General features: G+C 41.9%; 1 protein-coding gene across 1 annotated transcript; it reads right to left on the reverse strand.

The window, feature by feature from the left end:
• LOC132778129 (ras-related protein Rab-18-B-like) lies at positions 1 to 27296 on the reverse strand. The gene is made up of 8 exons (XM_060780800.2): positions 27217 to 27296; positions 21652 to 21828; positions 21495 to 21550; positions 18415 to 18476; positions 13926 to 13998; positions 8017 to 8132; positions 1685 to 1751; positions 1 to 193 (listed from the first exon to the last, which is right to left on the reverse strand). Exons 2-8 carry the CDS (start codon positions 21741 to 21743, stop codon positions 21 to 23), a joined length of 639 nt encoding a protein of 212 aa, XP_060636783.2. The 5' UTR covers positions 21744 to 21828; positions 27217 to 27296; the 3' UTR covers positions 1 to 20.
• Between the last annotated feature and the right edge of the window lie 116 nt (positions 27297 to 27412).

The following is a 27412-nucleotide window of genomic DNA, read 5'->3' on the forward strand; positions in this document are numbered from 1 at the left end:
TTATTTGATGTTGGCGGGTTTTAAGCGACAACACAAGATGCTCCGCTGCAGAAATTGGATTCTTTCAGGGTCTGGCTTTCACTCAACCTCAGTTCTTGTCTTTTTATGTTCCAAAGTCCGGGAGTCTGTAGGATCCGTATGACGACCTCATCAAAGATATTTTGCACTCCATATTTCAATTTAGCACTGGCCTCTAGGAGAAAACAAAGTAGCAAGACATGTTTTTTCTTTCAGTCTGAAGGGAGGCTTCAGATCTGAGGTTCTGCACAAAGTAGGGCCCCTTTCACACTACACAGTTATAGTGTTGTGATTCCATTTTAATTGACATAGTTCCTTCCAATGGAAACCATATAGCTGAGAATTACAAATCCTTATTAAAGTACAAATTCCAGGATTCTTTAGTTATGCAGCCATGGCATTTCAAATGGAATCATAGTGCTATTGCTGTGTAGTGTGGAGGGCCTTAAGATTAACTACTATAAAGCTTAAAAGTTTCTTAGGGCACATCCAGACAGTGCCTAAAGTGCGTGCCCTCCCGCATTTTTCCATGGGAAGTCCAAATGACACCTCAGGTAAAAACAAATTCCTTCAGCACAAAGCAGGAAAACCCTGCTTTGTACCAAGGTAATTTGACAGCTGGAAGACACTGCACAGATAGCGACCGGGGATTGCACTGTGTGACTTCTGGTGCCCACCCACACAGCTGTCTTGGGTTTCTTGGGATCCTGGAGCCCAAGAAACCCAAGACAGCCCCCATCCCTTTCCCAACCCCCCTTAAAATGCCTTTAGAAAGAAAATAACTTACCCGAACACCATTACTCTGCTGCTGACCCTCTCCTGGTGCATAGAAATAACATGCCAGGAGAAAGGGGAAAGGAGGAGATCTCTCCTGGCCCCCCTTCTCCTGTTGCATCATTTCTACATGCCAGGAGGGCTCCAGCAGCATGGTAAGTGATTTTCTTTTTAAAGGCTTTTCTGGGGGCGGCGGGGGGGGGGGGTGTTGTTGTTTTGTGTTCAGGTGCCCTGCCTGAAAGTCCCCAGGAAAGTTGGAGGAAGGTGTGTGGAGTTTAACCTGGGTGCAATTGCATTTAAGAAACCCGATTGCGCCCAGGTTAAAGCCCTGTGTGGAACTGCCCTTAGATATCTCTGAGAAACAATAGCAAACTGCTTTGTCTTATTTATATTTAAGCAAAATGTTGTAAAGCACAGCAATATCCAAATTGTTATTCATTTGTTTGAGCAGCCTTCACAAACTTGGTGTATAGCGTATGTGTCAGACTACAATTTACATCATCCCATCTGGCTGGGGATGGTGAGAGTTGAATGCTCCAGATTGGAGGATGCTGTGTTGTTGAAGTTTTATAGAAGGTTTTGTTTATGAGAAACTTATTTGGGAAATTTTGGAAAGACATTTTTTATTCCTGCAAATGTCCTTGCTTTGGTCTTTGGTATATTGTATTTCATAAAATTACTCTCTCTTGAAACTTGGATTGAAATGCAAAGGCTGAACAAGTCCTGTAGCTTGGAGAGGAATAAAACTTCATTTGCTCAGTTCCTCTAAACTGGCTTGTGGCCTGTGGGCAAGCATAGTCAATAAAATAAAATAAAAGATGGTGACATTCTTCTCCATTATGTTACTTCTGGCAAACAGCAGTCGCTTTTCCTCCATGTAAGTCTCACATACCTGCAAACAACAGGGAGTGCCTCCGAGCAAACCGCAAGCCTTCTCTTCTGTCTACCTCATGACGTGTCTACAGTTAAAGAGAGGGCATTATTGGAGATCTTGGTACAACCATAAAATTATTTTTGCTGCTACTTCATAACTGTAATATTGCTACTGTTATGAATCGTAATGTAAATATCTGATAGGCAGGATGGATTCTCATTTACTGGACCAAATCTGGCACAAATACCCAATACGCCCAAATTTGAATACTGGTGGGATGGGGGGGGGGGTTGATTTTGTCATTTGGGAATTATAGTTGCTGGGAGTTATAGTTCACCTACAATCAAAGAGCATTATGAACTCCACCAACGATGTAATTAAACCAAACTTGGCACACAGAACTCCCATGGCCAACAGAAAATACCGGAAGAGTTTGGTGGGCATTGATCTTGAGTTTTGGAGTTGTAATTCACCTAAATCCAGAGAACACTGCTGACTAAAACAATGATAGATCTAGACCAAACTTCGCATGAATACTCAACATGTCCAAATGTGATCATTGGTAGAGTTTGGGGGAATAGACCTTAACATTTGGGAGTTGTACTTGCTGGGATTTATAGTTCACCTACCATCAAAGAGCATTCTAAACCCCACCAATGATAGAAATGGGCCAACCCCCCCACCCACAAAATCCCCACGACCAACAGAAAATACTGTGTTTTCTGATGGTCTTTGGCGACCCCTCTGACACCCCCCTCATGACCAGGGATCCCAACCTTCAGGTTGAGAAACATTGCCCTAGGGTCTCTACAAGTTGGTAATGACTTCGGCACCCAAGATCTCAGACTGTTTCTCCCCTCTTCACAAATATCTGCTTCTCTCCAAGCAATTAGACAATGAGATTAGCAAGGAAGCTAATTTCCCTGGGAAGTGGTGCTCCATAGGTTTAGTGAGAGAGAGGGCAAGAAATTAGATAGTTGTAATAGTAATTGAAGGAGAGCATCCTGCCCAAACACCACTCATAACCTGGAGTAAACATCAAAATTGCAAGTGGCATATAGCAGAGAGAGAAAGGGGAACCTTTGGCTTTCCCAATGTTTCAACAAACGTAATAAATAAGAAAAGATTGAGGGCATTATAGTTCAAAATGCCTGGAGGTGCACTTCTGTTTTGTGAAATGTGGAATGAGCTAGGAATCAGCAGCCCAGAAAACTAGGGGCTCTTGATTTCCCACTTACATTGTAGGAATATACGCCAGCAGGGAGCTGTTTGGTTGTTCTTTTACTTCTAAAGTGCCATTTACAGTGGTGGCAATAATACAAACACACACACACACACACAACCCTCAGTGAAACAGAGATGGGGCAGAGCTCTTATCTGATTGTGAAACTTACTTAAATACACAGTGAACAGTGAGTGTGCCAACAAGTCCAGGTTTCCTTGTCTCTATAGTCTAAAGACTGTGGTCTGAAATATCTGAAGCTTCCATAAGGCCCAAAAGAGACAGGAAACTTCTTCTCTGCCCCTTCTATTTATCATCTAGTGGAGCTAATTCTTGGCATCACTGATTCTCTGCACTGAGGAAATTCAGGAAGGTGGCAACAGGACAAAACATGCATTCAGCTGAACGCTGAACACTTTTTTGGGGTTTAAAACTGAGATCGGAAAAGAAACATTTGCAGACTGCCATTTCCCCAAATCTCCCAGCCAGTCCAACTAGTGGCCAACTGGCACAGCAATTCAGGAGTTGTGTTTTTTTCCCAAGATCTGGTTTAAACAAAAGTTTCTAGGTCCCCCAGCATGGTTTTATGGCCAACTTCTGCTGGAAGCTAACCATCAAATCGCATTGGAGAAGCAGGAGATTCCTAAAAAGAACATTTAATCAAATCTGTGAATAATCAAATTCGCAAATGACAATCCCAGAAATGTGGAGGACCACTTGTAAAAGTAATCTTTATTCCTTCAATTTATCTCTCCCCCCCCCCTTTAAATTGGTCACCAAGGATGTAAAGAGAATAATCCTCAGGGCCCTACTTCTTAAACTTTGGCTCCTGACCCCAAAAGGAGTCCTCTTAGCTCTGTGGTTCTCAACCTGTGGGTCCCCAGATGTTTGGGCTTTCAACTCCCAGAAATCCTAACAGCTTGAAAACTGGCTGGGATTTCAGGGAGTTGTAGGCCAAAATACCCGGGGCCCACAGCTTGAGAACCACTGTCTTAGCTCAATGTTGGGGTCCTGAAAAAATTGACAACAGTACAAGATTTCTGAACGTCATCCAGTGGTTGTTTTAAATATTTTCACGAATCTGTTGCGCAGGGTTTACAGTGAACTCTGCAGAAGATGCTTCAGCTATACTTCATAAAAAGTCTGTTTAGCAAGCCTTTTAAATGTTGAATCATTACAAGGAGTTTGCAATTGATTTGTTTGATTTTATACTTATTTTTTATGTGTGGGGTCACGTAAAACATTCTCAGTCAAAAAGACTAGATAATGTGTCTAGTTCTCTATTACTCGGGCACCACACATATATGAACTATTTCAGAATGGAACACTCTGAAAGCTTTCCTAGAGGGCCATTCTATTTATCATCTCAAATTAGAGATGAGTGAAAACAGCATATTGATTTCTTCAATCAACTCTGTACTCAGCTCAACTCTAAAAGTGGGTGGCTTTCTGACCTGACAGCTTTAGCATCAAACGGTGCCATGCGAATCTAGCTTTTGCTGAAAACCATTGGAACACATCTGTCAAACTCCTTTCACTGTGATACTGGGTACATAAGTAAAAAGTGACGAGTACATATTGAAGGTTAATGTGTTGTCGAAGGCTTTCATGGTCGGAATCACTGGGTTGCTGTGATTTTCAGGGCTGTATGGCTATGTTTCAGAAGCATTCTCTTCTGACATTTCACCCACATCTATTTCAGACATCCTCAGAGGTTTGAAGGTATATCGGAGCCAAGTGTGAATGTTTTTTATTTATCGTGTCAGGAGCGAACCAAAACAGTTGTATTGCATTAAAAAACAGACAAACAAACAAACAAACAAAACACAAAGTTTGCAGACTTGGTATTCTATTAAATGTCCTTTGACCAATAGCTGGCTACTTGGAGTGCCTCTGGTGTTTTTGCAAGAAGGTCCTCCATTGTGCATGAGGCAGGGCTCAGGTTGCATTGCAGTAGGTGGTCTGTAGTTTGCTCTTCTCCACACTCACATGTCGTAGATTCCACTTTGTAGCTCCATTTCTTAAGGTTGGCTCTGCATCTCGTGGTGCCAGAGCGCAGTCTGTTCAGCGCCTTCCAAGTTGCCCAGTTTTCTGTGTGCCCAGGGGGGGAGTCTCTCATTTGGTATCAGCCATTGATTGAGGTTCTGGGTTTGAGCCTGCCACTTTTGGACTCTCGCTTGCTGAGGTGTTCCAGCGAGTGTCTCTGTAGATCTTAGAAAACTATTTCTTGATTTAAGTTGTTGACGTGCTGGCTGATACCCAAACAGGTATGCAAGTGTGAATGTTGCAATGTTGCAATTAATCATCTTGATTAGCATTGCAAAGCAAGGAATCAACCAGGCCTTGAAGCTGCAAGTCTTTACAATGCCAATTGCAACATTCACACCAAAAACAAGAGTTCTTTCTTATCCCATCCTGGACATTCTACAGATATGTAAACCTCCCTTTCCTAGTTTCCAACAGACCTCTCAACATCTGAGGATGCCTGCCATAGATGTGGGCAAACCATCAGGAGAGAATGCTTCTGGAACATGGCCATACAGCCCGGAAAACTCACAGCCATCTATCGAAAGTTAGCTGGAGTGATGCATCTCTCTGTCCATCTATACTATCCGCCAGACACTCCATAAATCCAAGGGATGTTAGTTCTTTGTTTTCATCTGCCTGTCTCACAGCTGTGAGATGAAATTGACTGCTATTTCGTCTGGGTATAGTGAGAATTGATTTCACTTCTGACTTTCCTCTGTAAATAAATTGTTAGTAGCTGTAAAAAAAATCAAGAAGATGCAGAACATGAAAGAAGGATCTGGGAGTTCAAAAAGCACAGATGCATATTGGAATGGGAAGCCCTGAAGCCCCAGACAACTCCATCCGATCGATCAAGAAAATCAGCAAGAGAAAACTAGAGCCATTCAAAAGGGAAGATGCTGCCCTCAGTGACAGACTAAACAGATTGTATATTACAAAAGAACCAGAGGAAGGCAGAGAGACCAAGCCCAGGAAGCCAAGGTACACAGGCAGCTGGTGCCTCTGGCAAAGCGTAGGAAGGGAGGCAACGCAAGGAACAAACAACCAGCAGGCCTCTACAGGCTAGGACAAGAATCTGGAGCTGATATGTAAAGAGGGAGGGAATAGAAGCAATTAACAGCCAGGCAGCCTTCCCTAAAGGCACACATTTTCATCAGATCTGGGGAGCTATATAGGGCTAGCCTGGTTGGAGACTACCAAGGTAAATCAGGGAGTGTAGACCATATTTTTAGAGGAAGAAAATGGCAAGCCATCTCTGAATATTTCTTGCCTAAGCAAGCCCTATTAAAATTCATGCTATAAATCCATAGGCAGAGGCATATACACATACTTAACATACCCTCCAATTTTTCACAGATGAAAACCGGGACACCTGTGCCCAAGCAGTCAGCAAACAATGAGAAGTCCCTTTGCTTTAGCCACTAATGTGTTCTGCACTTCAGCCATGTGAGAGTCTGCATTCAGTTTGTGTTACGTTTACATCAGCAGACATAAAATGTAGGTCACAGGAATAGTGAAGTAGAGGTGTAGTGGTTTGACTGTTGCATACTGGGAGATCAGGATCCAAATCCGCACTTGGCCATGTCACATTCTCTCAGCCTCTGACAAAGGAAAGAGCAACCATCCCCCCAACTCACTGGTAGGTTTGTTTTAGGGTTGCCACAAGTCGGAAATGACTTGAACGATCACAACAATAACAGTACAGTTCCATTCAACTGAACGGCCACTTCTGGGCCATATCAAATCATTCTGGGTAAGTATTTTGTGATCATTTTAATTTACTGTGAAATTTAATCGTCTCAGTGTTAGCCCTGCTCCCATTATGTTGTTGTTTTGTCAGCGTCTTCAAGTTTATTTCCAATTTATGGCAGAAATTCTAAAATAAAGATAAAGGTAAAGGTTTCGCTGACATTAAGTCTAGTTGTGTCTGACTCTGGGGGTAGTGTTCATCTCCATTTCTAAGCCAAGAAGCCGGAATTGTCCATAGACAACTCCTAGGTCACATGGCTGCCATGACTGAATGGAGCGCTGTTCCCTTCCCGCCCGAGCGGTATCTATTGATCTACTCACATTTGCATATTTACAAACTGCTAGTTTGGCAGAAGCTGGGGCTAACAGTGGGAGCTCACCCTGCTCCCTGGATCTGAACTGCCAACCTTTTGTTCAGCAAGTTCAGCAGCTCAGCAGTTTAACCCACTGTGCCACCAGGGAGCCCTGCTCCCATTATGTTGTTGTTTTGGGGTTTTCTCAGTAGAATATGTTTGTACACCGGGGAGGGAGATTTCCCAGGATCTGCCGTCTGTGTTTATTTATTTATTTATTTACTTCATTTATATCCCACCCTTCTCACCCCAACAGGGGGACTCAGAGCAGCTCACAAAAGGCAGCAATTCGATGCCTTCCAGATACAGTAAAAATAAATATATGCATTAAAACTCAAAATCAACAGCAATATTAAAACAATTATTAAAATCACAGTATCTAGAGTCAAATCAAAGACCATTCTGAATTACAAACACCAGTATCACCTTTCGTCCATGTCCCAGCATAATTTCCAATTTTAACTCTACATTTGGCCTTTTCCACTGTTTTTAATTATGTGTTGTCTTATTGATAATGTTGTGTATTTTATTGTCTATGTTTTTAATTGCTTGTATTGTTCTTATTATTGCTTGTATTGTTGTGTTTGGGCTCGGCCTCATGTAAGCCGCACCGAGTTCCTTGGGGAGATGGTAGCGGGGTACAAATAAAGTGTTGTTGTTGTTATTGTTGTTGTTATTATTATTATTACTATTATTATTATTATTATTATTATTAATTCTGAATGAAACACAAACTTTCTGAGATCAAGTGAGACTCTTGGGATGACTATTTGATGGTAGTTGGGACTATGTGCAGGAATGGAAATGGTAAGGGGAGGGGAAGGAAAAGAAAGAAAAGGAACACTGATTAGAGAAATTGAGTCCCTCTGAAATACCTTGACAGTCAAATGCAGCTCATGGCCAACACAATGATCATGCCTGATGACAATGGACATGAACGATCCCTGCCATTTGTTAGCATTTACTCACCCCAAACCGGCAATAAAGCACCAACTCACCTCGTCAATTTTGTTGCCCACCAGAATCTTCACAACGTCTTTCTTTGTAAACACTTCTAGCTCTTGTAACCAGCTTTCCAGTCCCAGAAAGGTTTCTCTCCTGGTAACATCATAAACTGAACAGGAAGCAAACAACAAATAAATCAACTTTTCCTAATCAAGTATTGCAATCTCTTGTAATAAAGATATAAATCTTTGTATTAACGCCTATAGCAGAGTTTCTCAAACTGTGCTCCTGGAGATGTTTTGGACGTCAGCTCCCACAATTCCTAACATCTCGTAAGCTGGCTGGGATTTCTGGGAGCTGAAGTCCAAAACACCTGGATGAGCACGCTTTGAGAAACACAGAAGCCATTATCGGAGTGCTTTGGAGGGAAAATCGTCTATATTCGTAGCAACCTGATGCATTTGGGCTGGCAAGACATATTTCAGGCCTTTTGAGATTCCAATGAGAAGAGACTAGGGGAGTAGTAGTGTGTGATGCCACCGTCTGAATGAATTCCCCTTTTCCAGATATTTCTGGAACAAACTCACACAATCTCCAATTTATTTGCCTTGTTGGCCATGGAAGTAGTACTCCCTAAAACTTCTATAATTGATCCTAATACATTTATAGGGCTTTTGGGAGTAATGGTTTTAAGAACTTGTTCATAGGGGCCAATGTAGCTGCTTTTGCAATCTGTATGTATTATTCATATGTATATTTAAGACCACTTAATCCAAAATTCACTATTACAGCCTAGCCATTGCAGATTAGACTTCCAAGACTTTAAAGATTCTGATGGTCCCGTCAAACTGGTCACTTTCAATTTGAATTTCATTTTATGTCTAGATATCTATGCTGTTATAGAAAATTTTCTGTGGTATGATCAAAATCAGATGCCTACAAATCTCTCTCTCTCTCTCTCTCTCTCTCTATATATATATATATATAATGTAATGTTCGTTTGTGGGATTAACAGAACTCAAAAACCACTGGGGGAATTGACCCCAAATTTGGAAATATATAGCATGAAGGTAACTTTATATACAATATTTTAATAATGTGCAAGAAATAAAGCTAGTGTACACTGAATTATCAGAAAGCAAAGATATCACTGGGCCCTTTCACACAGCCAGAATACCATGGTAGAATATCCCACAATATCTGCTTTGAACTGAGTTAGCCAAGTCCACACTGCCATATATTCCAGTTCACAGCAGATGTGGGATTTTATTCAGCTATGTGGAAGAGGCCACTGTCTCTGGACACATGGACAATTTTGATTTTCTGAATTCCAGAAACTATCCTGGATTGTTTTCCAATATACACTCTAATCAATCAATGTACTATCGATTCCATATAAAAATGGAAAATAATTATATTATGATGCAGTTCTTAAAAATATGTATGTATCAGGTCTAATCCATGAACAATTTTGAATAATATCTGGCAAACATGTTCTGTCAACCAAGCATTTCTGAGTAAAGATTTTTATCTGGTCCATTCTTTTTCACCAATGCCAAAACACACACTCAGTGTTTGATAACTGTTGGTGTATATAAGCTTTCTTGTGAGGTCTATTAACATGGTGAGAGGACATCTCCAAAGAAGGCTTTTATCATGCATTTCTGCTGCTTTAAATACAGAATTCTACTACAAGCCCACTCTCTCTTTGTAACCCTCTCTAGTTTTCCCACTATTTCTTCCACACTAAGTACCCTCTTGCCGAAAGGGGAAAAATGTTACAATGGAAAAGACAAAACAGCCACACAGTGCCTTTTGAGTGTTTCTGTCTGTAATCTCCACAAAATCGATTCATTGATTGAAACCGAAGGAACTTCGTGAGTTCAGTCTTTCTACCTACATTCCCAGACACTTCACTGTCTTGTCCTTAGCAGACTTTCTCCTTTTTAAGCCTTACCTAATGTCAAAATCAAGTAGAGAACAATAGGGAACATTTGGACCCTGTGGGTATTTTACACATCAAGTCATAGAAGGTCCACTCAATATATCTAACAGTGGCAAGGGATTCTAGGACCATTTAGAATACAATTATCAACCTTTGGTTCACCAGGTGTTTGAGACTTCAGCTCCTAGAATTCTTGAAAGTTACCCAAGCTGATTGAGGCTTCTGGGAGTTGAAGTCCAAAACATCTCGAGTTTCAAAGCCACTGATTTGGAAGGCCAAATATTCCCCTCCCCTCTTGCAGTACAGCTCAAAGTTCAATAACACCAGTTGCTTTCCTCTTCTTTATAGACAGCAGAGCTATAAACCAGTTCAGTAGTTTAGGCAAGTGTCTGTCTTTTACTAAAACTTAGAGGTGTGTGCCGTACCCGTTTCTCCCTTTTCATTCGTTCTTTTGTTCCTTTTGTTTTGGGTGGGAGCACAAAACAGGAACTCCTCCCCTGGGAACGAAAATAACCTCAGAACGAAAGAAAGAGCAGGTACAGTTTCCTTGCCTACCTTTCGGCCTACGTGGTGCTCCTCATGTGGCTGTGGAGAATTGCTATTTCCCCCTGAGCCCTGCCTTTTGGGCCAATTGGAGGAGAACACCATCCGCCTTGCTGCCTGACTTGCCCACTGCCGCTTGTCCCCTTTGCAGACCGAGGGTAAAGAATAATAGGAGGAGTGGTATCTTAAGTAACTCTGATGTTTTAATGCATGTTGCAATAAAGGGTAAAAGGATAAACCATGCCATTGCCAAAAATGATGGGGAGGGGAGGGGAATCCCCCCCTCTCATTGCTGCCAATTAAAGAAGAAGTGAAATAGTGGGGGTGAGCACTGGGCTGTGTGTGTGGTGTGTGACATTTGGCAGGAAGGAATGGTGTCCTGTCCTACTTCCCTCCTGCTGGTGCTTGTACAGGAGTTGATTATAAAATGTATGATTTTAACTGTATTTGTGTTTAGATTGGCTGCAGTAATGCTGGAGCGCCTAAGTCAGAGGAGTCCTCCATGTGCGTTGCCATGGAGACCGATGCAGGAGAGAGGGAAGTGGGAGGAGCTTAGAGGGGAGAGTTTGAAAAAACGACAGTTAAAAATCAGTTAGGGTTTAGGTTTAGAGGAGTGAGCAGTCCGGGTTTAGGTTCAGAGGAGTTAGGAGTTAGGTTCAGAGGAGTGAGGAGTTAGGAGTTGGGAGAGAAGGAAAGGAAAGGTGGCGGAGTGACTTGTGAAGCAAAGCTTTGAGGCTTTGAAAAGCTGGGTTTGGCTACTGGAAGTTTCTCAGGCTAGTGCAGCCGAATGGTGAAACATAGCTGGTATTCTTTTAGTCTAAGGAGAGGCTAAATAATAGTTTACTTAGTATTTGATCTAAGGAGGATCAAATAAGGGAAACATCCCTGTATTGAAACTTTGTCTGAAACAAGTACTCTACGTCAGAAAGATACTGTGTTACTTGAAAGAATGAACTGTTAAAGTTACAAGTATTATTCCAAGTGCAACAAGGAAAAGTTACGTCTTGCAACCACACACTGTGTACTTAATAAAATTGTTAACTTTTATTTGAAGATTGCCTCAGCTCCGTCTATTCTGTGTCCAAAGTGCCATTTCTCACAATATTACAACTTACTTCACGTGGTGGCAGAAACGCAGGGAAAAGTAACCAAATAAATCTACATTCTTCTCTCCAGTCACGCTACAGTATATACAGTGTAATTACTACTAAGTTATTACTTTCTTAATAAAGGAGGAGGTGCAATTGAACAGCCTCTCTTCCAACTTGATGGTAAATTTGGTTCCTAATCGGCAACCTCCATTGCAAATCGGCCAGTTCTTTTTAAAATTGGGAACTGGGGTAAAATCTCCTGAATACTGGTTCCTTTCAAATTGGTGGCAACAATAAATCATCCTTCCGCTCCCCTGCTTCTTTTCAGTGCTCTTGGACAAATAAGATGGCGGGGTCAGCGGGGGGAAAGAGAGAATGTTTTTAAGGAGATTTTATTTATAGAAAGAAAAAAATCCCTAAAAATCGGGGGATGACCCAAACGTCATAAAACTTGGTGGGCTAAAAGTGGTAGATATGCCCTCCATGTATGGTGATTTTCACCCCTCTAGCCCTAAAACTGAGGGAAAGGGAGCTTGGGGAAGCTAATCCATAGTGGCCAATGGGTTGAAAATTTTGATTTTTTCGGATGCAGAACAAAAAACCCTATTTGGAAACACATCCGTTTTCAGAAAGCACTCAAAAACGAAAATAGGGGACTTACAAATGAAACAAACAGAAACAGTGACTCAATACAAATGCACAAGTCTACTAAGGTGCATCATAGGCTTCACGAACAGAAGTGTCTTCCAGATTAAATTCCACTGGTATGCAGCCACATTGTCCTCTAAATAATTAGCTCTGGTTTTTTTTCCTTCTGTAGGAAATTGTGGGATCTATGAGGACCTTTTTCTTTAAATCAGGCAAGCTCTGTTTTAAAATCCTGCCAGAAGCAGCCCTTTCCCTGAAGTGGCTCACAACCTTCCCACAAATGTCTTAAGTGAAGCATCAGAATTACCATCTCTCAATGCTAGCCGTATAATGCTATGGTGTCAAAGCACATTAATTCTTCAGTATAGGTGTACCAGAGCCCACATGGCAAATGTGAGGAATGGCTTTTTCTTCGATGGATATCCCTCCATCTTAACTGACAACAACAAAAATAATGCCTTGACAAAGCCTCCGATTCTAATGTAGTCATTTTCCCATTCTTCTGTACATTTTTTAAATAACTTTGCCTGATGAATTTATTTATTTATTTCATATACTTCTACCCCGCCCTTCTCAACCCCCGAGGGGGGACTTAGGGCGGCTTACAAAAAGGCACAATTCGATGCCGACACAACAACAAGGTAAAAGAAATAAAACATATAAACAGTAATTAAACAATTAGACAATTAAAACAATTAAAACAATCCATTAAATATCATAGTCCCTAAAAACAATCTAGTGCTCAGCGTTTATCATCTCAGAGTCCGTAAATTCAAATTCCACATTGTCCAATCCAACAATTCTGGTCGTCGCTTGTGCCTTATCTATCCGCCAGATTACCCAAAGGCCTGGTCCCAAATCCAGGTTTTTAATTTCCTTCTAAAGGAGAGGAGGGATGACGATGACCTAATTTCCCCGGGGAGTGAGTCCTACAGGTGAGGGGCCACCACCGAGAAGGCCCTGCTCCTCGTCCCCACCAATGAAGAGGCCAGTGGGGTTTTGAAAGCTTGCACATTTTTGTTGGTCCAATAAGGGTATCGCCATTTTGTTTAGCTGCTGTTGTATTTTGCTATATGGCCAAGACAGCAACCCCTGAAAGGTTTCAAAGATTTTCCCATTGCTTTGTAAGATCCAGGGTGTAAAATTAAATTTCTGAACAGCATTTTGTTCTTATGCAAATGTACTCCCACCAACATGCTGGTACATTCAGACCAGTTGTAATCGTTGCCCAGAATGTGATTTTTGTGAATGTCACAAGCACACCTGTAGTCTATAATTACAGTTGCACCATATAAGTTTTAACATTGGATGACTGAACTACTTTATGGAACTTACAAAAATTCTATCACTTTGAAACAGGAACTTTGGGGAATACTGAGCAATGCCAGGATGCGGCTCAGCTTGATTTGGAAAAAGACCTCAAAATCTGAAAGGCTATTTCTTTTCCACCTAAATCAATGCCAAACGGAAACATCTCAGAAGCCAAACTAATGAGACTTTGGCTTTTACATCCAAAATAATTTGAAGAAGGATGAAGGGAACCTGCTCTTTCTGCCAAGGGAACAGCAACTATCAACTGCGTGGCGTGGGCGCACACAACACAATTCATTGTCGCTCGAAGCCTTGCCAGTGCCAACTACCCTTCGGGGAACAAATGTACTTCCATTTACCTGTACCTTAATGTGTTTGACTTGAGAGTATTTCTAATTACAGCACTATTGCACCTGCCACATACCTAAAATTATGCCTTGTGCACCTCGGTAATAGCTGGGAGTCAGTGTTCGAAATCGCTCCTGCCCTGCTGTGTCCTGCGAAAAAGGGAACACAAAAGGTACTTGGAACAAAATTCTTAGTGGAAACTCCAGAGCGCAAATATTGGAAAATAAGTTCAGGTTTGCAAGAATCCAATTAAGTTTCAGAAGCAAGTCTTAAATTTTAGAGATAAGTCTTAATCTAAGAGCAGGCTACACCCAAGACCATAATTCTGATAGTTTGCAATTTATTCACATAAGAAACATTTTGGTTCTGAATGAAATGATTTTAGGTCCAACAGTAGAAACTGAACTGAATATGAAGATGAAGAGGAAGTCAAGATAACTTTAACCTTTCAGCTATTATGCTAGAATTATACATGGATTTCTAACTTAAAAGGTATTCTTCCCTTTGACCTGAACAATCATAAATGTATGAACTTGTGCAACCCTGAAACCAGGGTAATAATTTACAGAGAGCTCAGTTCTCTTTTGCAGCCAAAAGAATATCTCTGCAAAAGAAGGAGAAATCAGCAGTTCTGCAGAAATAAAGTAAAAAATAAGATGACGAGGAGGTAAACAATAGTCCTGATAAGATCTGAGCATTCTCGGTGGCCACAAAATGCCCATTTCACAGGTACGAAAAGGAAACCAGAAAACACAGACAGATCCCCCTTCTGCATTGACATATAAAATCCAGATTTTCTATTTTGAATTGGATTATATAGCAGTGTAAAATGTAAAGGTAAAGGTTTCCTCTTGATATTAAGTCTAGTCATGTCTAACTCTGGGGGGTGGTTCTCATCTCCATTTCTAAGACGAAGAGCCAGCGTTTTCCATAGACGCCTCCAAGATCATGTGGCTGGCATGACTACATGGAGTGTCGTTTCCTTCCCACTGAAGCGATACCTATTGATCTACTCACATTTGCATGTTTTCAAACTTCTAGGTTGGAAGTTAAGCTGGGCCTAACAGCAGGAGCTCACCCCACTCCTTGGATTCAAACTGCCAACCTTTCAGTCAGCAAGTTCAGCAGCTCAGTGGTTTAATCTGCTGCGTCACCAGAAGCACCATATGGCAGTGTAGACTCATATAATCCAGTTCAAAGCAGATAATGTGGATTATCTACTTTGATAATCTGGATTATGCAGCAGTGTAGAAAGGGCCAGAATGTTATAAAACGGCTTAGAAAATGACATGCCTGTCCTGCTGAACAGGAACAGTTCGCACTTCAACAGTTTACTATATGTTCCTTTTAAAAAGTGCTCATACTAACTCATTGGGAATGGGATGTCCTCACTTTAAAACATCAGTGTCTAGTCCCACAATCCAAACCTAGCTCCATTCCAAAGTTTAGAAAATTTATCTTTGATTACAATTCCCAGAATCCCCTAGCAGTCATGCTGATTTAAGGATTTTGGGAGCTGTAGTTCAAAATAAGTAAGATTACTCAGACTAGTTGTTGATCATACTGCTTCCCTCTTTTTGTGCACAGCCATATAACCCAGAATATCAAGGCAGAAGATGGCACAATATCTGCTTTGAACTGGTTATCTGGGTCCACACTGCCATATATTCCAGTTCAAAGCAAAAAAATGTGGGATTTTACTGAGCTGTGTGAAAGGGCCCAAAGTTGGGCAGCACAGATTATCAGACATTTTTATTTCCCCAATCCCTTCTCACATCTACGTATACATTTATTTTGCATCATCTGCTGTTCTTTGGGTATTTCTTTGGGGGCATCCCCAGGCTACAGGCCTGTAACTTTTTGCCCTTACGTTCATTCTCAGATGCATCACTGCTAAAACCACATGGTACTCTAGTTTGACAGCCTTTCCTTTGCCTATTCTTTATGCAAGAGCAAGTTCAGTAGTCTTATTGAGTGTGTGTGCAGATATGCACAGTTTCCGCAGCAAGCCTGCTGTGGGAGTGCAATCACATTCTGAGCTGCTGCTTTGATTTTCAGAAGCCACAGTGTCAGGGCATGGATCAGCCTGTTTTTGAGTCAATCACAAAAGGCACCCCCTTCTATGGAAAGGTTTTACAAGTGCATAAGCCAAAACTTTTGCTTCTTGTGTGCCAAGTGTTTTAGCAAGAAAAAAACACAAAGAAAACGGTGCTCATAGAGAAATAAGTTGTCAAGCACAACTGAAACATGCTGATGGGACAACACTGGAGCTGGAAGCTTGCTTTGTCTCTCCTTAAGTGAACAGAGAGGCAATGCAAAACAGCTAGGGAAGAAAAACCTTATAGCTGGGTTGTTGTAGGTTTTTTTGGGTTGTATGCCCATGTTCTAAAAGCATTCTCTCCTGACGTTTCACCTGCATCTATGGCAGGCATTCTCAAAGATTGTGAGGTCTGTTGGAAACTAAGAAATTTGGGTTTATACATCTCTGGAAAGTCCAGGGTGGGAGAAAGAACTCTTGCCTGTTGGAGCTAGGTGTGAATGTTTCAATTGGCCACCTTGATTGGCATTTGATGGCCTGGCAATTTTTAGAGTGGCTTGTTACTGCCTGGGGGAATCTTTTGTTGAGAGGTGATTAGCTATCCCTGATTGTTTCCTCTCTGGAGTTCCCCTGTGTTTGAGTGTTGTTTTACTGTTATAATTTTAGACTTTTTAAATACTGGTAGCCAGATTTTGTTTATTTTTCTGGTTTTCTCCTTCCTGTTGAAATTGTCCACATGCTTGTGGATTTCAATGGCTTCTCTGTGTACTCTGACATGGCGGTTGTTGGAGTGGTTGAAACCTCAGGAGAGAATGCTTCTAGTCTAGAACATGGCCATACAGCCCAAAAAACCTACAACAACCCAATGATTCTGGCCATGAAAGCCTTTGTCAATACAACCTTACAGCTGCTCTGATTCGGAGCTATGCCGATCTCCAGTCCCAATTACAAAGAATGCTTTGGAAGCATATCTCTCTAAGGACCCTTCCACCCAGCTGAATAAAATCCCACATTATCTGCTTTAAACTGGAATATATGACAGTGTGGACTCAGATAACCCAGGGTACTTCCAGATAGCACTAAATCATGAGTTTTAAATAGGGACAAAAAATCCCGGGACTTCAGAAGAGGTCCACACACAGACCTGTTGGTTCCGGGATTTCTGCCTCCATTGTCCAGACTTGATGCTTTGCTGCGGGATTTAGAAGCTCCCAAGTTGGCCACTGCGGGACTTCTGCTGGAAACTTTGGCAGGTTTTTTTTAAAACCCTGAGATGCAGATATGTGGATACTTGGAGATCTGGATATGCAGATCATTGCAAAAGTTCCATTTTTTGTCTTGGCCAGAGAAACTGTGCCCTCCAAAATGTTTCATGAAGTTTCTGGCACACAAACAAAGTTTTTGCCTTCTACACAAGTGTCACCTTATTTTTAGGAATCAACCAATCAGGAACAAACATCTAAAACCCAGGAACGAACCTAGATAAAAAATCCCATGATTTCCGATTGCAGGGACATACAGACATTTGATCATACTTCAAGAAATAAAGCCTGACTGCTCATTGGAGGGAAGAATAGTAGAGGCAAAGATGAAGTACTTTGGCCACATCATGAGAAGAAAGGAAAGCTTAGAGAAGACAATTATGCTGGGGAAAAAGGAAGAGGGGCTGACCAAGGGCAAAATGGATGGATGGTATCCTTGAAGTGACTGGATTGACCCTGAGGGAGCTGGGGGTAGTGATGGCCGACAGGGAGCTCTGGTCTGGGTTGGTCCATGAGGTCACGAAGAGTCGGAGACGACTGAACAAATGAACAACAACACAGACATTTGAAGATGTGGATATTCAGCGCAAACCCATGATATTCCCACACATGGAAATCTCACGTTTTTTGCCTTTTGCAGTGATTGCTTCCATATTTCCAGGGAATGTCATCTGGCCACCCTCCTAATTTGCTGCGGAAGTTCCTGGGATAAAAATCCAAATTGAACTGGATTATCTGTCAGTGTGGACTCTGATAGTCCAGTTCAAAGCAGATTTCGTGGGATTTCTGCCTTGATATTCTGGGTATTGATATGGCTGTGTGGAAGGGCCCTCCACCAGAGCTTTCCAAACATTTCATGTTGGTGACCCACTTTTTGGACATGCATCATTTCGTCACACAGTAATTCAGTTTTACTGGCAAACTGGAGGTTAAACCAGTAAGAGATACGGACTCATATATAAATTGTGATAATGAAATGAGGACACAACGTATCTCATGATAATGTTTCATTTATATTTTCTAAAATGTATGATTTGTTGCTTATTTCACATAGACTCAAAAACATTTTGCACAACATATACACATGGCAGCCGACACAGTTTGGAAAGCTCTGTTTTAAACAATCCTAGAATAAAGGATTCTCCCTTTACCCATATAGTTGCTGGTCCCCCCCCCCCTCCAGTCCGATAAGAGGCAACTCTCCAGAATCACTCTATTGGGGGGTACTCTATTTGAGAGAGAAAGACAAGATATTGCATGCATACCCATATTGCTACCTGCAGTGGGAGATCACCAACAATCACCTTCTTTACTTTAAAATCAACACCTGGCAAGGAAAGAGGCAGAGAAACACAGAGGCGTTAGAACAAACATAGCAGTTTTCTACAGGGATTCATAGGCCAATGGCAGATGTGCGGCAAGCATACAAACTCAACAGATGAAGCTTACCCTCCGATGTTTGTGCTGTATAAAGTGCTGTGCCAGATGAATTTCTACTTATCCTGCACCTGGTTAAAGGTGTACAAGAGCTACAGCAGCGAGGTGACAAGAGGGAATAGCACCGGACAATGAGTTTTAAAAACAATTCTATCCTGCCTTTTCAGAGCACAGCCTACAAGGCAGCGAGCAGATAACAAATGCAATTCAGATGTAAATACAGAAACATAGTAAGAGTACAATTTCTATACACATCAACTCAGACATGAATGTCAAGTCAATGTGTATGGATTCACAATTTCATGTATTAAGGCTGCAGTTCTACTGAGTTCAATGGGGCTCGCTTCTAAATTGATAGGGCTTACCCGTACAATAGCTAAATAAAGAAAATGCGACTACAATAAAAAGCAGCAAGTGAAACCCCAGCAACTGGATACTCAGAGATTTAGAGCAAAAGGGCATGTTTCAACAAATGTGAAAAACGGATCAGCGCCATACAGGTGTATGTAGCTTATGCTGACTTTGTCAAAACTGATAGCCTACTTTGCAATGCTGGCCACTTGCTTTTCAACTTAGATTAATAACAACAACAAACCACTATAGAGAAAGCCTTTTGCTTGGTTGCTATCAGCTTTAGCTTTGATGGCACATGTGCCAAGAGAAGATCCCCTGGTGACGATCTTAACAAGTAAGTACCATATATACTCGAGTATAAGCCAACCTGAATAAAGGCCGAGGCACCTAAGTTTACCATAAAAAACTGGGAAGACGTATTGACTCGAGTATAAGCTGAGGGTGGGAAATGCAGCAGCTACTGGCAAAGTTCAAAGTAAAAATTGAACTCAATAAAATTATATTAATTGAGGCATCAGTAGGTTAAATGTTTATGTACATTTGCATAAAACTGTATTTTAAGATAAGGCTGCCCAACTCTGATTAAATCAGTATTCTAACCTTTTTTCAGTGTAAATGTGCCTACATATCCTTCCAATAATAATAAAAAGAGTAAAATAACAAATATAATAAGAATAATAAAGTAAGATAATCCATATAATAAAAATAATAGAGTAAAAATGCAAATGCAATAACAATAAATAGAATAATAATAATAATAATGTAAAATAATAAATAACTTTAACTCAAGTATAAGCTGAAAGGGCTGAAAAACTTGGCTTATACCTGGGTATATATGGTAGGCATATTTGGGAGAAGACAATCCTTTTGATCAGGGGTCCTCCAATATTTCAAAGAGAGGGCCAGTTCACAGTCCCTCAGGCTGTCTGTGGCAGGACAATCATTAGAAAAAATTGAACAAATTCCAGTGCATATTGCATATATCTTATCTGTAGTCAAGTTAATTAGGATTGATGTTGTTATGTGCCTTTAAGTCGTTTCAGATTTAGGGCAGACCTAAGTGTAAAGTTTAGGCTGGGAGCTGGGCAAATTACCTTGGAGCACCACATCTGGCTCGCGGGACTTAGTTTGGGGACCCCTGCTTAGACAATATCTTGAATTTCCCTTTATTTATTTTTTAATCACTTGTAATTTTTTTAAAAAGGTTTATGTAGTCTTGCAGACTACATACCAGAATCTCAACCAACTTTTTAATAGCCGCAGTGGCTGAATTAACCATACCAAGTTTAATGCTTTCAGGCGAAACATTCTTTGAGCTGGCATGCCTGAACAAGCAATACAAGCAGTTGCAGGTTTTGAGCAGAAGTTTATTTGGAAGAGCCAGAGATACTACAAAGAAGAAAACACACATACGTTTGTGTTTCCAAGTATTGTACATCTTTGCACAATCTAAATCAGTGGTTCCCAACCTTTTTTTGACCAAGGTCCATTTGACCAGAGACCACTTTGACCAGGGACCACTCTCCCAACATTAGTACCAAAAGGGTTATGGATCAGTTTTTGATCAACTTTAGATTGGGTTTGGTTATTTGGGGTGCTGATTCAGAAAATTGCATTGGATAGACCACATCAGCTCTTGTTTCTGATACACAACATATGCCATCCAGTAGTTGCCATTTGCTCGTCCACAGAAAACAATTATTTAATTATTTAATAAACCTTGGCACTATAAGAGGGTTTTGCAAGACCAGTCGCTCTTGATGCAATGTTGTAGTAACGGTGCGGCCGCAGACCATATTTTAGTTCTTCCCACAGGTTGGGAACCACTGGTCTAAATTATCTGGGAGCACATGACATTGCAACATGATGGAAGCTGAGTGTACACGATGGAAAACCATATGTACAGTTAGCACAAAATACACATGAAAGGGGAAAAAATCCCCCCTGTTATGAACTGGACCATATACACACGCATATCTTAATATAAATGTAAGCAGATTTGCATGTGTGCATATGAGGTCCAGAGCATAATGGAGGGAATTAAAAAAAAAACTTCTGTGGGATCTCTCTCTCCCCCTAAATGTTAGTTCAGCATCTGTTTAAGATAAAATGTAAAAGAAAGAGTTTCAGAAAGTTTGAATTGCTTTCCATTTGTGCTTCCCTTGAACCACCTGTGTGTTCATTTGACTGCCTTATGAGCTGTTTCAGGCTTTTTAAAATCACATGTGCAGTGGAGCATTTTACACAGGGAGGAGGGAAGGAAAGCATGCGTTTTGCGTGACTGCAAAGCAGATACAGTCATGCAAATTTGTGCATTTTTCAGGTGGAATCGGGTTATAAGCACACCTTTTTGACATATGTTTTTAACTCCTACACTCGATCCCTCCTGCACTTTTGCTAAACATAGTTTAAGAACCACCCCCTTTTAATCCGGTTACTTCCAGGTTTTACAGCATGTGTAGAGGACCCCAGATCAGTCTCAATGACCATCCAAATTAAGCTGTGTTATAGGGTTTATCTGTGTGAATCATGGAGAGTTGACAGCAGGGCTCACCAATGGTTGGTTTGCGGTATGGCTCAAACTGATCTTCTGTGAATCTCAGCAAGAGGCTGAAGGATGAGACAAAGGAGAAAAGAGGTGAGTTATATAGGAACACCTCCTATATGCTATCTTCCTGCTCCATGACTGCCTTCTCCCTTTCCCCATGTACCTGGATTTCCCTACTCCGCTGTCTCCAATCAAAAGTAGCTTCAATGTGGGCAGTGATGTTATACTTTCTCGGGGCGAACTGAGCCGTGACATGCTGAGCAGTATTATTAGGTACACCACAGCAGTATTTGATAGAAGGTAAACAAAGGCACCACCGCAACATCGGAATTTAGGAACCCTGTAATGAGGGAGAAAGAAAAAGAGTCAGAATATGGATCACGACCCTCTTCCATTAAGAAAGGGCTAACTATCTTCTGGTAAAGCATTGTTTGTTTCTCAAGGGAGTTTCAGAGGGGTCACCAAAGACCATCAGGAAACAAATATTTCTCATGGTCTTAGGAGCCCCTTTGGCGGAGAAGGCTGAAGATCTCTCCACCTGTCCTACTCTTCCTTTTTGGAAACAGAGGGTGAATCCTTTCACCAAAAACCCTCCTCCGCTGTGATTGGCCGGTGTTTCAGCCCTCCTCTCAGCCAAGGGGAGGGTTGTTTCTGAGACCAAGCTCAGAGGGGAGAGCAGGCGTGTTCAGCTCATGGCAGCATGGTGTGCATGTGTGGGCAAGGGAGAGTGTGCAAGGCTGGAGGGAGGCTTGTGCCAGCAAGTCCCTTCAAGGCATGGGGGTTTTGTGTGGGAAGTTCAGCCCAATTCTATCATTGGTGGGGTTCAGAATACACTTTGATTGTAGGTGAACTAAAAATCCCAGCAACTACAACTCCCAAATGTCAAGGTCTATTTCCCCCAAAATCCACCAGTGTTCACATTTTGGCATACTGAGTATTTGTGGCAAGTTTGGTCTAGATCCATAATTGTTTGAGTCCACAGTGCTCTCTAGATATAGGTGAACTACAACTGGAAAATTCAAGTATTTTCTGTTGGTCATGGGAGTTCTGTGTGCCAAGTTTGGTTCAATTCCATTGCTGGTGAGTTCAGAATGCTCTTTGATTGTAGGTTAACTATACATCCTAGCAACTACAACTCCCAAATGACAAAATCAATCCACCGCAATCCCACCAGTATTCAAATTTGGGTGTATCAGGGATTTACGCCAAATTTGGCCCAGTGAATGAAAATACACCCTGCATATCAGACATTTGCATTACGGTTCATAACAGTAGCATAATTACAGTTATGAAGTAGCAACCAAAATAATTTTATGGTTGGGGGTCACCACAACATGAGGAACTGTATTAAGGGGTTGTGGAATTAGGAAGGTTGAGAAACACTGTGATAAGGGATAGAAGTACACTACTGGGAAGCCTACTTTGTACGAATAATAAGGAAGGGCAAGAAATTGACCTCTTTGTAGCATTTATTTTCATTCACAATATAAAATAGTGTTGGAATCTTGCTTCCTAAACCTTAATATTGATGTCTTGTTAAACAATGCAAATCTTATAAAACCAGAAGAGTTTTGCAGGTTGGACGTTTGTTCACTTCTGCCTTCTAAAGAGGACCCCTTCTACACTGCCATATAAAATTCGTATTATCTGCTTTGCACTGGATAATATGAGGCCCCTTCTACACTGTCCTTATATCCCAGGATCTGTTCCCCGGTTATCTGGTTTGAACTGGATTATACGTGTCTCCGTTGCCATGTAATATGGGACAAACAGATAATCTGGAATCAAATCCTGGGATATAAGGAGGGTGTAGAAGGGGCCTCATGTAAGAGAGTTGCCAGATGTACAAGCTGGGTTTAGAAAAGGCAGAGGAATGAGAGACCAAATTGCCAATATTCGCTGGATAATGAAGAAAGGCGAGAAGTTTCAGAAAAACATTCATTTCTGTTTTATTGACTATTCTTAAGGCTTTGACTATGTGGATCATAATAAATTGTGGCAAGTTCTTGGCGGTATGGGGATCCCAAGACACCTTGTCTCTCTCCTGAGGAATCTTTACAAGGACCCAGTAGCAACAGTCAGAACTGACCAACAGACTGGTTCAAGATTGGGAAAGGCGTACGGCAGGGTTGTATACTCTTTCCCAACCTATTCAGCTTGTATGCAGAACTCATCATGCGATGTGCGGGGCTTGACGAATGCAAGGCTGGGGTAAAAATTGCTGTAAGAAACATTAACAACCTTGGATATGCAGATGTCACCACTTTGATGGCCGAAAGCGAGGAGAAGCTGAGGAGCCTTCTAATCAAGGTGACAGAAGAAAGCGCAAAAGCTGGGTTGCAGTTAAACATAACCCCCCCCCCCCCAAGATTATGGCAACAAGAATGATTGACAACTGGGAAACAGAGGGAGAAAACGTGGAGGCAGTGACAGACTTTGTATTTCTAGGTGCAAAGATTATTGCAGACACAGACTGCAGTCAGGAAATCAGGAGACACTTACTTCTTGGGAGGACAGCAATGACCAATCCCGATAAAATAATGAAGAGTAGAGACATCACACTGGCAACCAAGATCCGCAAAGTTAAAGCCATGGTATTCCCTGTAGTAACCTATGGATGTGAGAGCTGGACCTTAGGGAAGGCTTAGGGAAGGAAGATAGATGCTTTTGAACTGTGGTGTTGGAGGAAAATTCTGAGAGTGCCTTGGACTGCGAGAAGATCCAACCAGTTCATACTTCAGGAAATAAAGCCTGACTGCTCATTGGAGGGAAGAATAGTAGAGGCAAAGCTGAAGTACTTTGGCCACATCATGAGAAGAAAGGAAAGCTTGGAGAAGATAATGATGCTGGGGAAAAAGGAAGAGGGGCCGACCAAAGGCAAGATGGATGGATGGTATCCTTGAAGTAACTGGCTTGACCTTGAAGGAGCTGGGGGTGGTGAGGGCTGACAAGGAGCTCTGGCGTGGGCTGATCCATGAGGTCATGAAGAGTCTGAAATGACTGAACGAATGAACAGCAAAACAAAAAATTACCCTGGTCAGGTCCTCAATTGGCTCAGGAAATGAACGTCTACAGGCCCCATTGCTACTACTGTTGAGTCTGGTTATTGCACTTTACCTATTTCCATGGCCCCGTATGGCTTACTTTGCACTACCTCTGGCCCGGTTATCCCAAACTGCCTTGGTCCTTTCTGAAAGTCTGGCCCTAATAGTTAATCCTTGCACGAAGAATAAGGTCGATTAGTTTTATTGTACACTAGCCGTCCCCTGCCACGCGTTGCTGTGGCCCACATGGGGGTTCTGTGTGGGAGCTTTGGCACAAATCTATTGTTGGTGGGGTTCAGAATGCTCTGTGATTGTAGCTGAACTATAAATCCCAGAAACTACAACTCCCGAATGTCAAGATTCTATTTTCCCCAAACTCCACCAGTGTTCACATTTGGGCATACTGAGTATTCCTGTAGAGTTTGGTCCAGATCCATCATTGTCTGAGTCCACAGTGATCTCTGGATATAGGTGAACTACAACTCCAAAACCAAAGGACACTGCCCACCAAACCATTCCAGTATTTTATCTTGGTCATGGGAATTCTGTGTGCCAAGTTTGGTTCAATTCCATCGTTGGTGGGGTTCAGAATGCTCTTTGATTGTAGGTGAACTATAAATCCCAGCAACTACAACTCCCAAATGACAATATCAATTTTTTTTTAGTGAAGGACATACATTGGGTTGTTGTCTTGTGTCCAAATTTGGTGTCAATTTGTCGAGTGGTTTTTGAGTTCTGTTAATCCCACAAACGAACATTACATTTTTATTTATATAGATGTGTTGACTATTTGATGCTTATGTATTGTTATGTTGTTGTTGTTGTGTTTTTTTTTTTTTTGGCTTACTCTGTATCGTTTTGAATTTTTACAATTTGGAAACTGCCCTGAGTGCCCCAGGGGAGATTGAGCAGTATATAAATAAAATTATTATTATTGGGTTGTTGTAGGTTTTTTCGGACTATATGGCCATGGTCTAGAGGCATTCTCTCCTGACGTTTCGCCTGCATCTATGGCAAGCATCCTCAGAGGTAGTGAGGTCTGTTGGAACTAGGAAAAGGGGTTTATATATCTGTGGAATGACCAGGGTGAGACAAAGGACTCTTGTCTGCTGGAGCTAGGTGTGAATGTTTCAACTGACCACCTTGATTAGCATATAATGCCCTGACAGTGCCTGGAGCAAACTTTTGTTGAGAGGTGATTTATTTATTTATCGTGTTCGTTTTCATGGTTTCCTCCTTTCTGTTGAAATTGTCCACGTTTGTGGATTTCAATGGCTTCTCTGTGTAGTCTGACATGGTGGTTGTGAGAGTGGTACAGCATTTCTGTGTTTTTAAATTATTATTATTATTATTATTATTGTATTGTCGAAGGCTTTCATGGCTGGAATCACTAGGTTCTTGTGGGTTTTTTCGGGCTATAGAGCCATGTTCTAGAGGCATTTCTCCTGACGTTTCGCCTGCATCTATGGCAAGCATCCTCAGAGGTAGTGAGGTCTGTTGGAAATAGGAAAATGGGTTTATATATCTGTGGAATGGCTGGGGTGGGGCAAGGAGCTCTTCCCTGCTGCAGCTAGGTGTGAATGTTTCAACTGATCACCTTCATTAGCATTTGAAGGCCTGCCTGAGCCTGGGAAAATATCTTGCTGGGAGGTGTTAATCTGTGCCTGGTTGTTTCCTCTCTGTTGTTTTGCTGTTGTAATTTTAGAGTTTTTTAATACTGGTAGCCAGATCTTGTTCATTTTCATGGTCTCTTCCTTTCTGTTGAAATTGTCCACATACTTGTGGATTTCAATGGCTTCTCTGTGGTTGTTGGTGTGGTCCAGCATTTCTGTGTTCTCAAATAATATGCTGTGTCCAGGCTGGTTCATCAGGTGCTCTGTTATGGCTGACTTCTCTGGTTGAAGTAGTCTGCAGTGCCTTTCATGTTCCTTGATTCGTGTTTGGGCAATGCTGCGTTTGGTGGTCCCTATGTAGACTTGTCCACAGCTGTATGGTATACGGTAGACTCCTGCAGAAGTGAGAGGATCCCTCTTGTCCTTTGCTGAACGTAGCATTTGTTGGATTTTCTTGGTGGGTTTGTACAAATAAACCCACAAGAACCCAGTGATTCCAGCCATGAAAGTCTTCGACAATACATAATATGGATTATTTGATTTAATAATCTGGACTATATGTCAGTGTAGATACAACCCCCTTCTGCTTTGAGCTGGATTGAGGCCTCTTCTACCCTGTCCTTATAGCTCAAGATCTGATCCCCAGTTATCTGATTTGAAATGGATTATATGAGTCTACACTGCCAGATAATCTGGGATAAAACAATCTGGGATAGGATCCTGGGATATAGAAGGAAGCCTAAGGCATGAAAGAGGCCAAAGACCTTGTAAATACTTCACCTCCTATGATTCCACCGTTTATAGTGGTGCCAAAGCCTACCTCTATTTACCTTTGAGATAGTGGCACCTGTGGCTTGCATTCAGATTCTGGTTTTTGAAAACACAACACACCCTAAGGCCACAAAAAGAAAACGAGGCGAAGCTAATCCCTCTTCCAGGGTTCAGGAGTGTGATTAAACTGGAGCCAAACACTTGTGACCTTTAAGGGAAGGAAACCAAGCTGTGGCTGGAGGGGAGTGGGTGCAATTGAAACGGGAGGGCGAGCCAACCTGTGTAGTGGAGGCAGCCTACCAAGAGGAATGGATGCAGAGAGGCAGGAGGGAGGGATGGGGCTCTTTTGGGCGCCCCCGGACCTGGGCTGCCTGCTCGTCCTCCTCCTCCTCCTCCTCCGGGCCCCGTTTGGGGAGTTGCCTTCCGAGCACCAGCTGATCGCGGCCCCTCCTATCATCAGGCCGGGCCCGGGCGACGGAGCCGGGGAGCAGCAGCA

Source organism: Anolis sagrei, chromosome 6 (genome assembly GCF_037176765.1).
Source record: "Anolis sagrei isolate rAnoSag1 chromosome 6, rAnoSag1.mat, whole genome shotgun sequence".
Taxonomy (NCBI): Eukaryota; Metazoa; Chordata; class Lepidosauria; order Squamata; family Dactyloidae; genus Anolis; species Anolis sagrei.

Excerpts from the sequence above, each read along its gene's own strand:
- LOC132778129 (XM_060780800.2), bottom strand. The coding sequence starts at position 21,743 with ATGTCACGGCTCAGTTCGCCCCGAGAAAGTATAACATCACTGCCCACA. Across the intron at positions 1,752-8,016 it reads TGGGCAACAAAATTGACGAG|ACACGTCATGAGGTAGACAG; the intron begins GTGAGTTGGTGC and ends CTTTAACTGTAG. Across the intron at positions 194-1,684 it reads GCACTCCCTGTTGTTTGCAG|AGGCCAGTGCTAAATTGAAA; the intron begins GTATGTGAGACT and ends GTTTTCTCCTAG.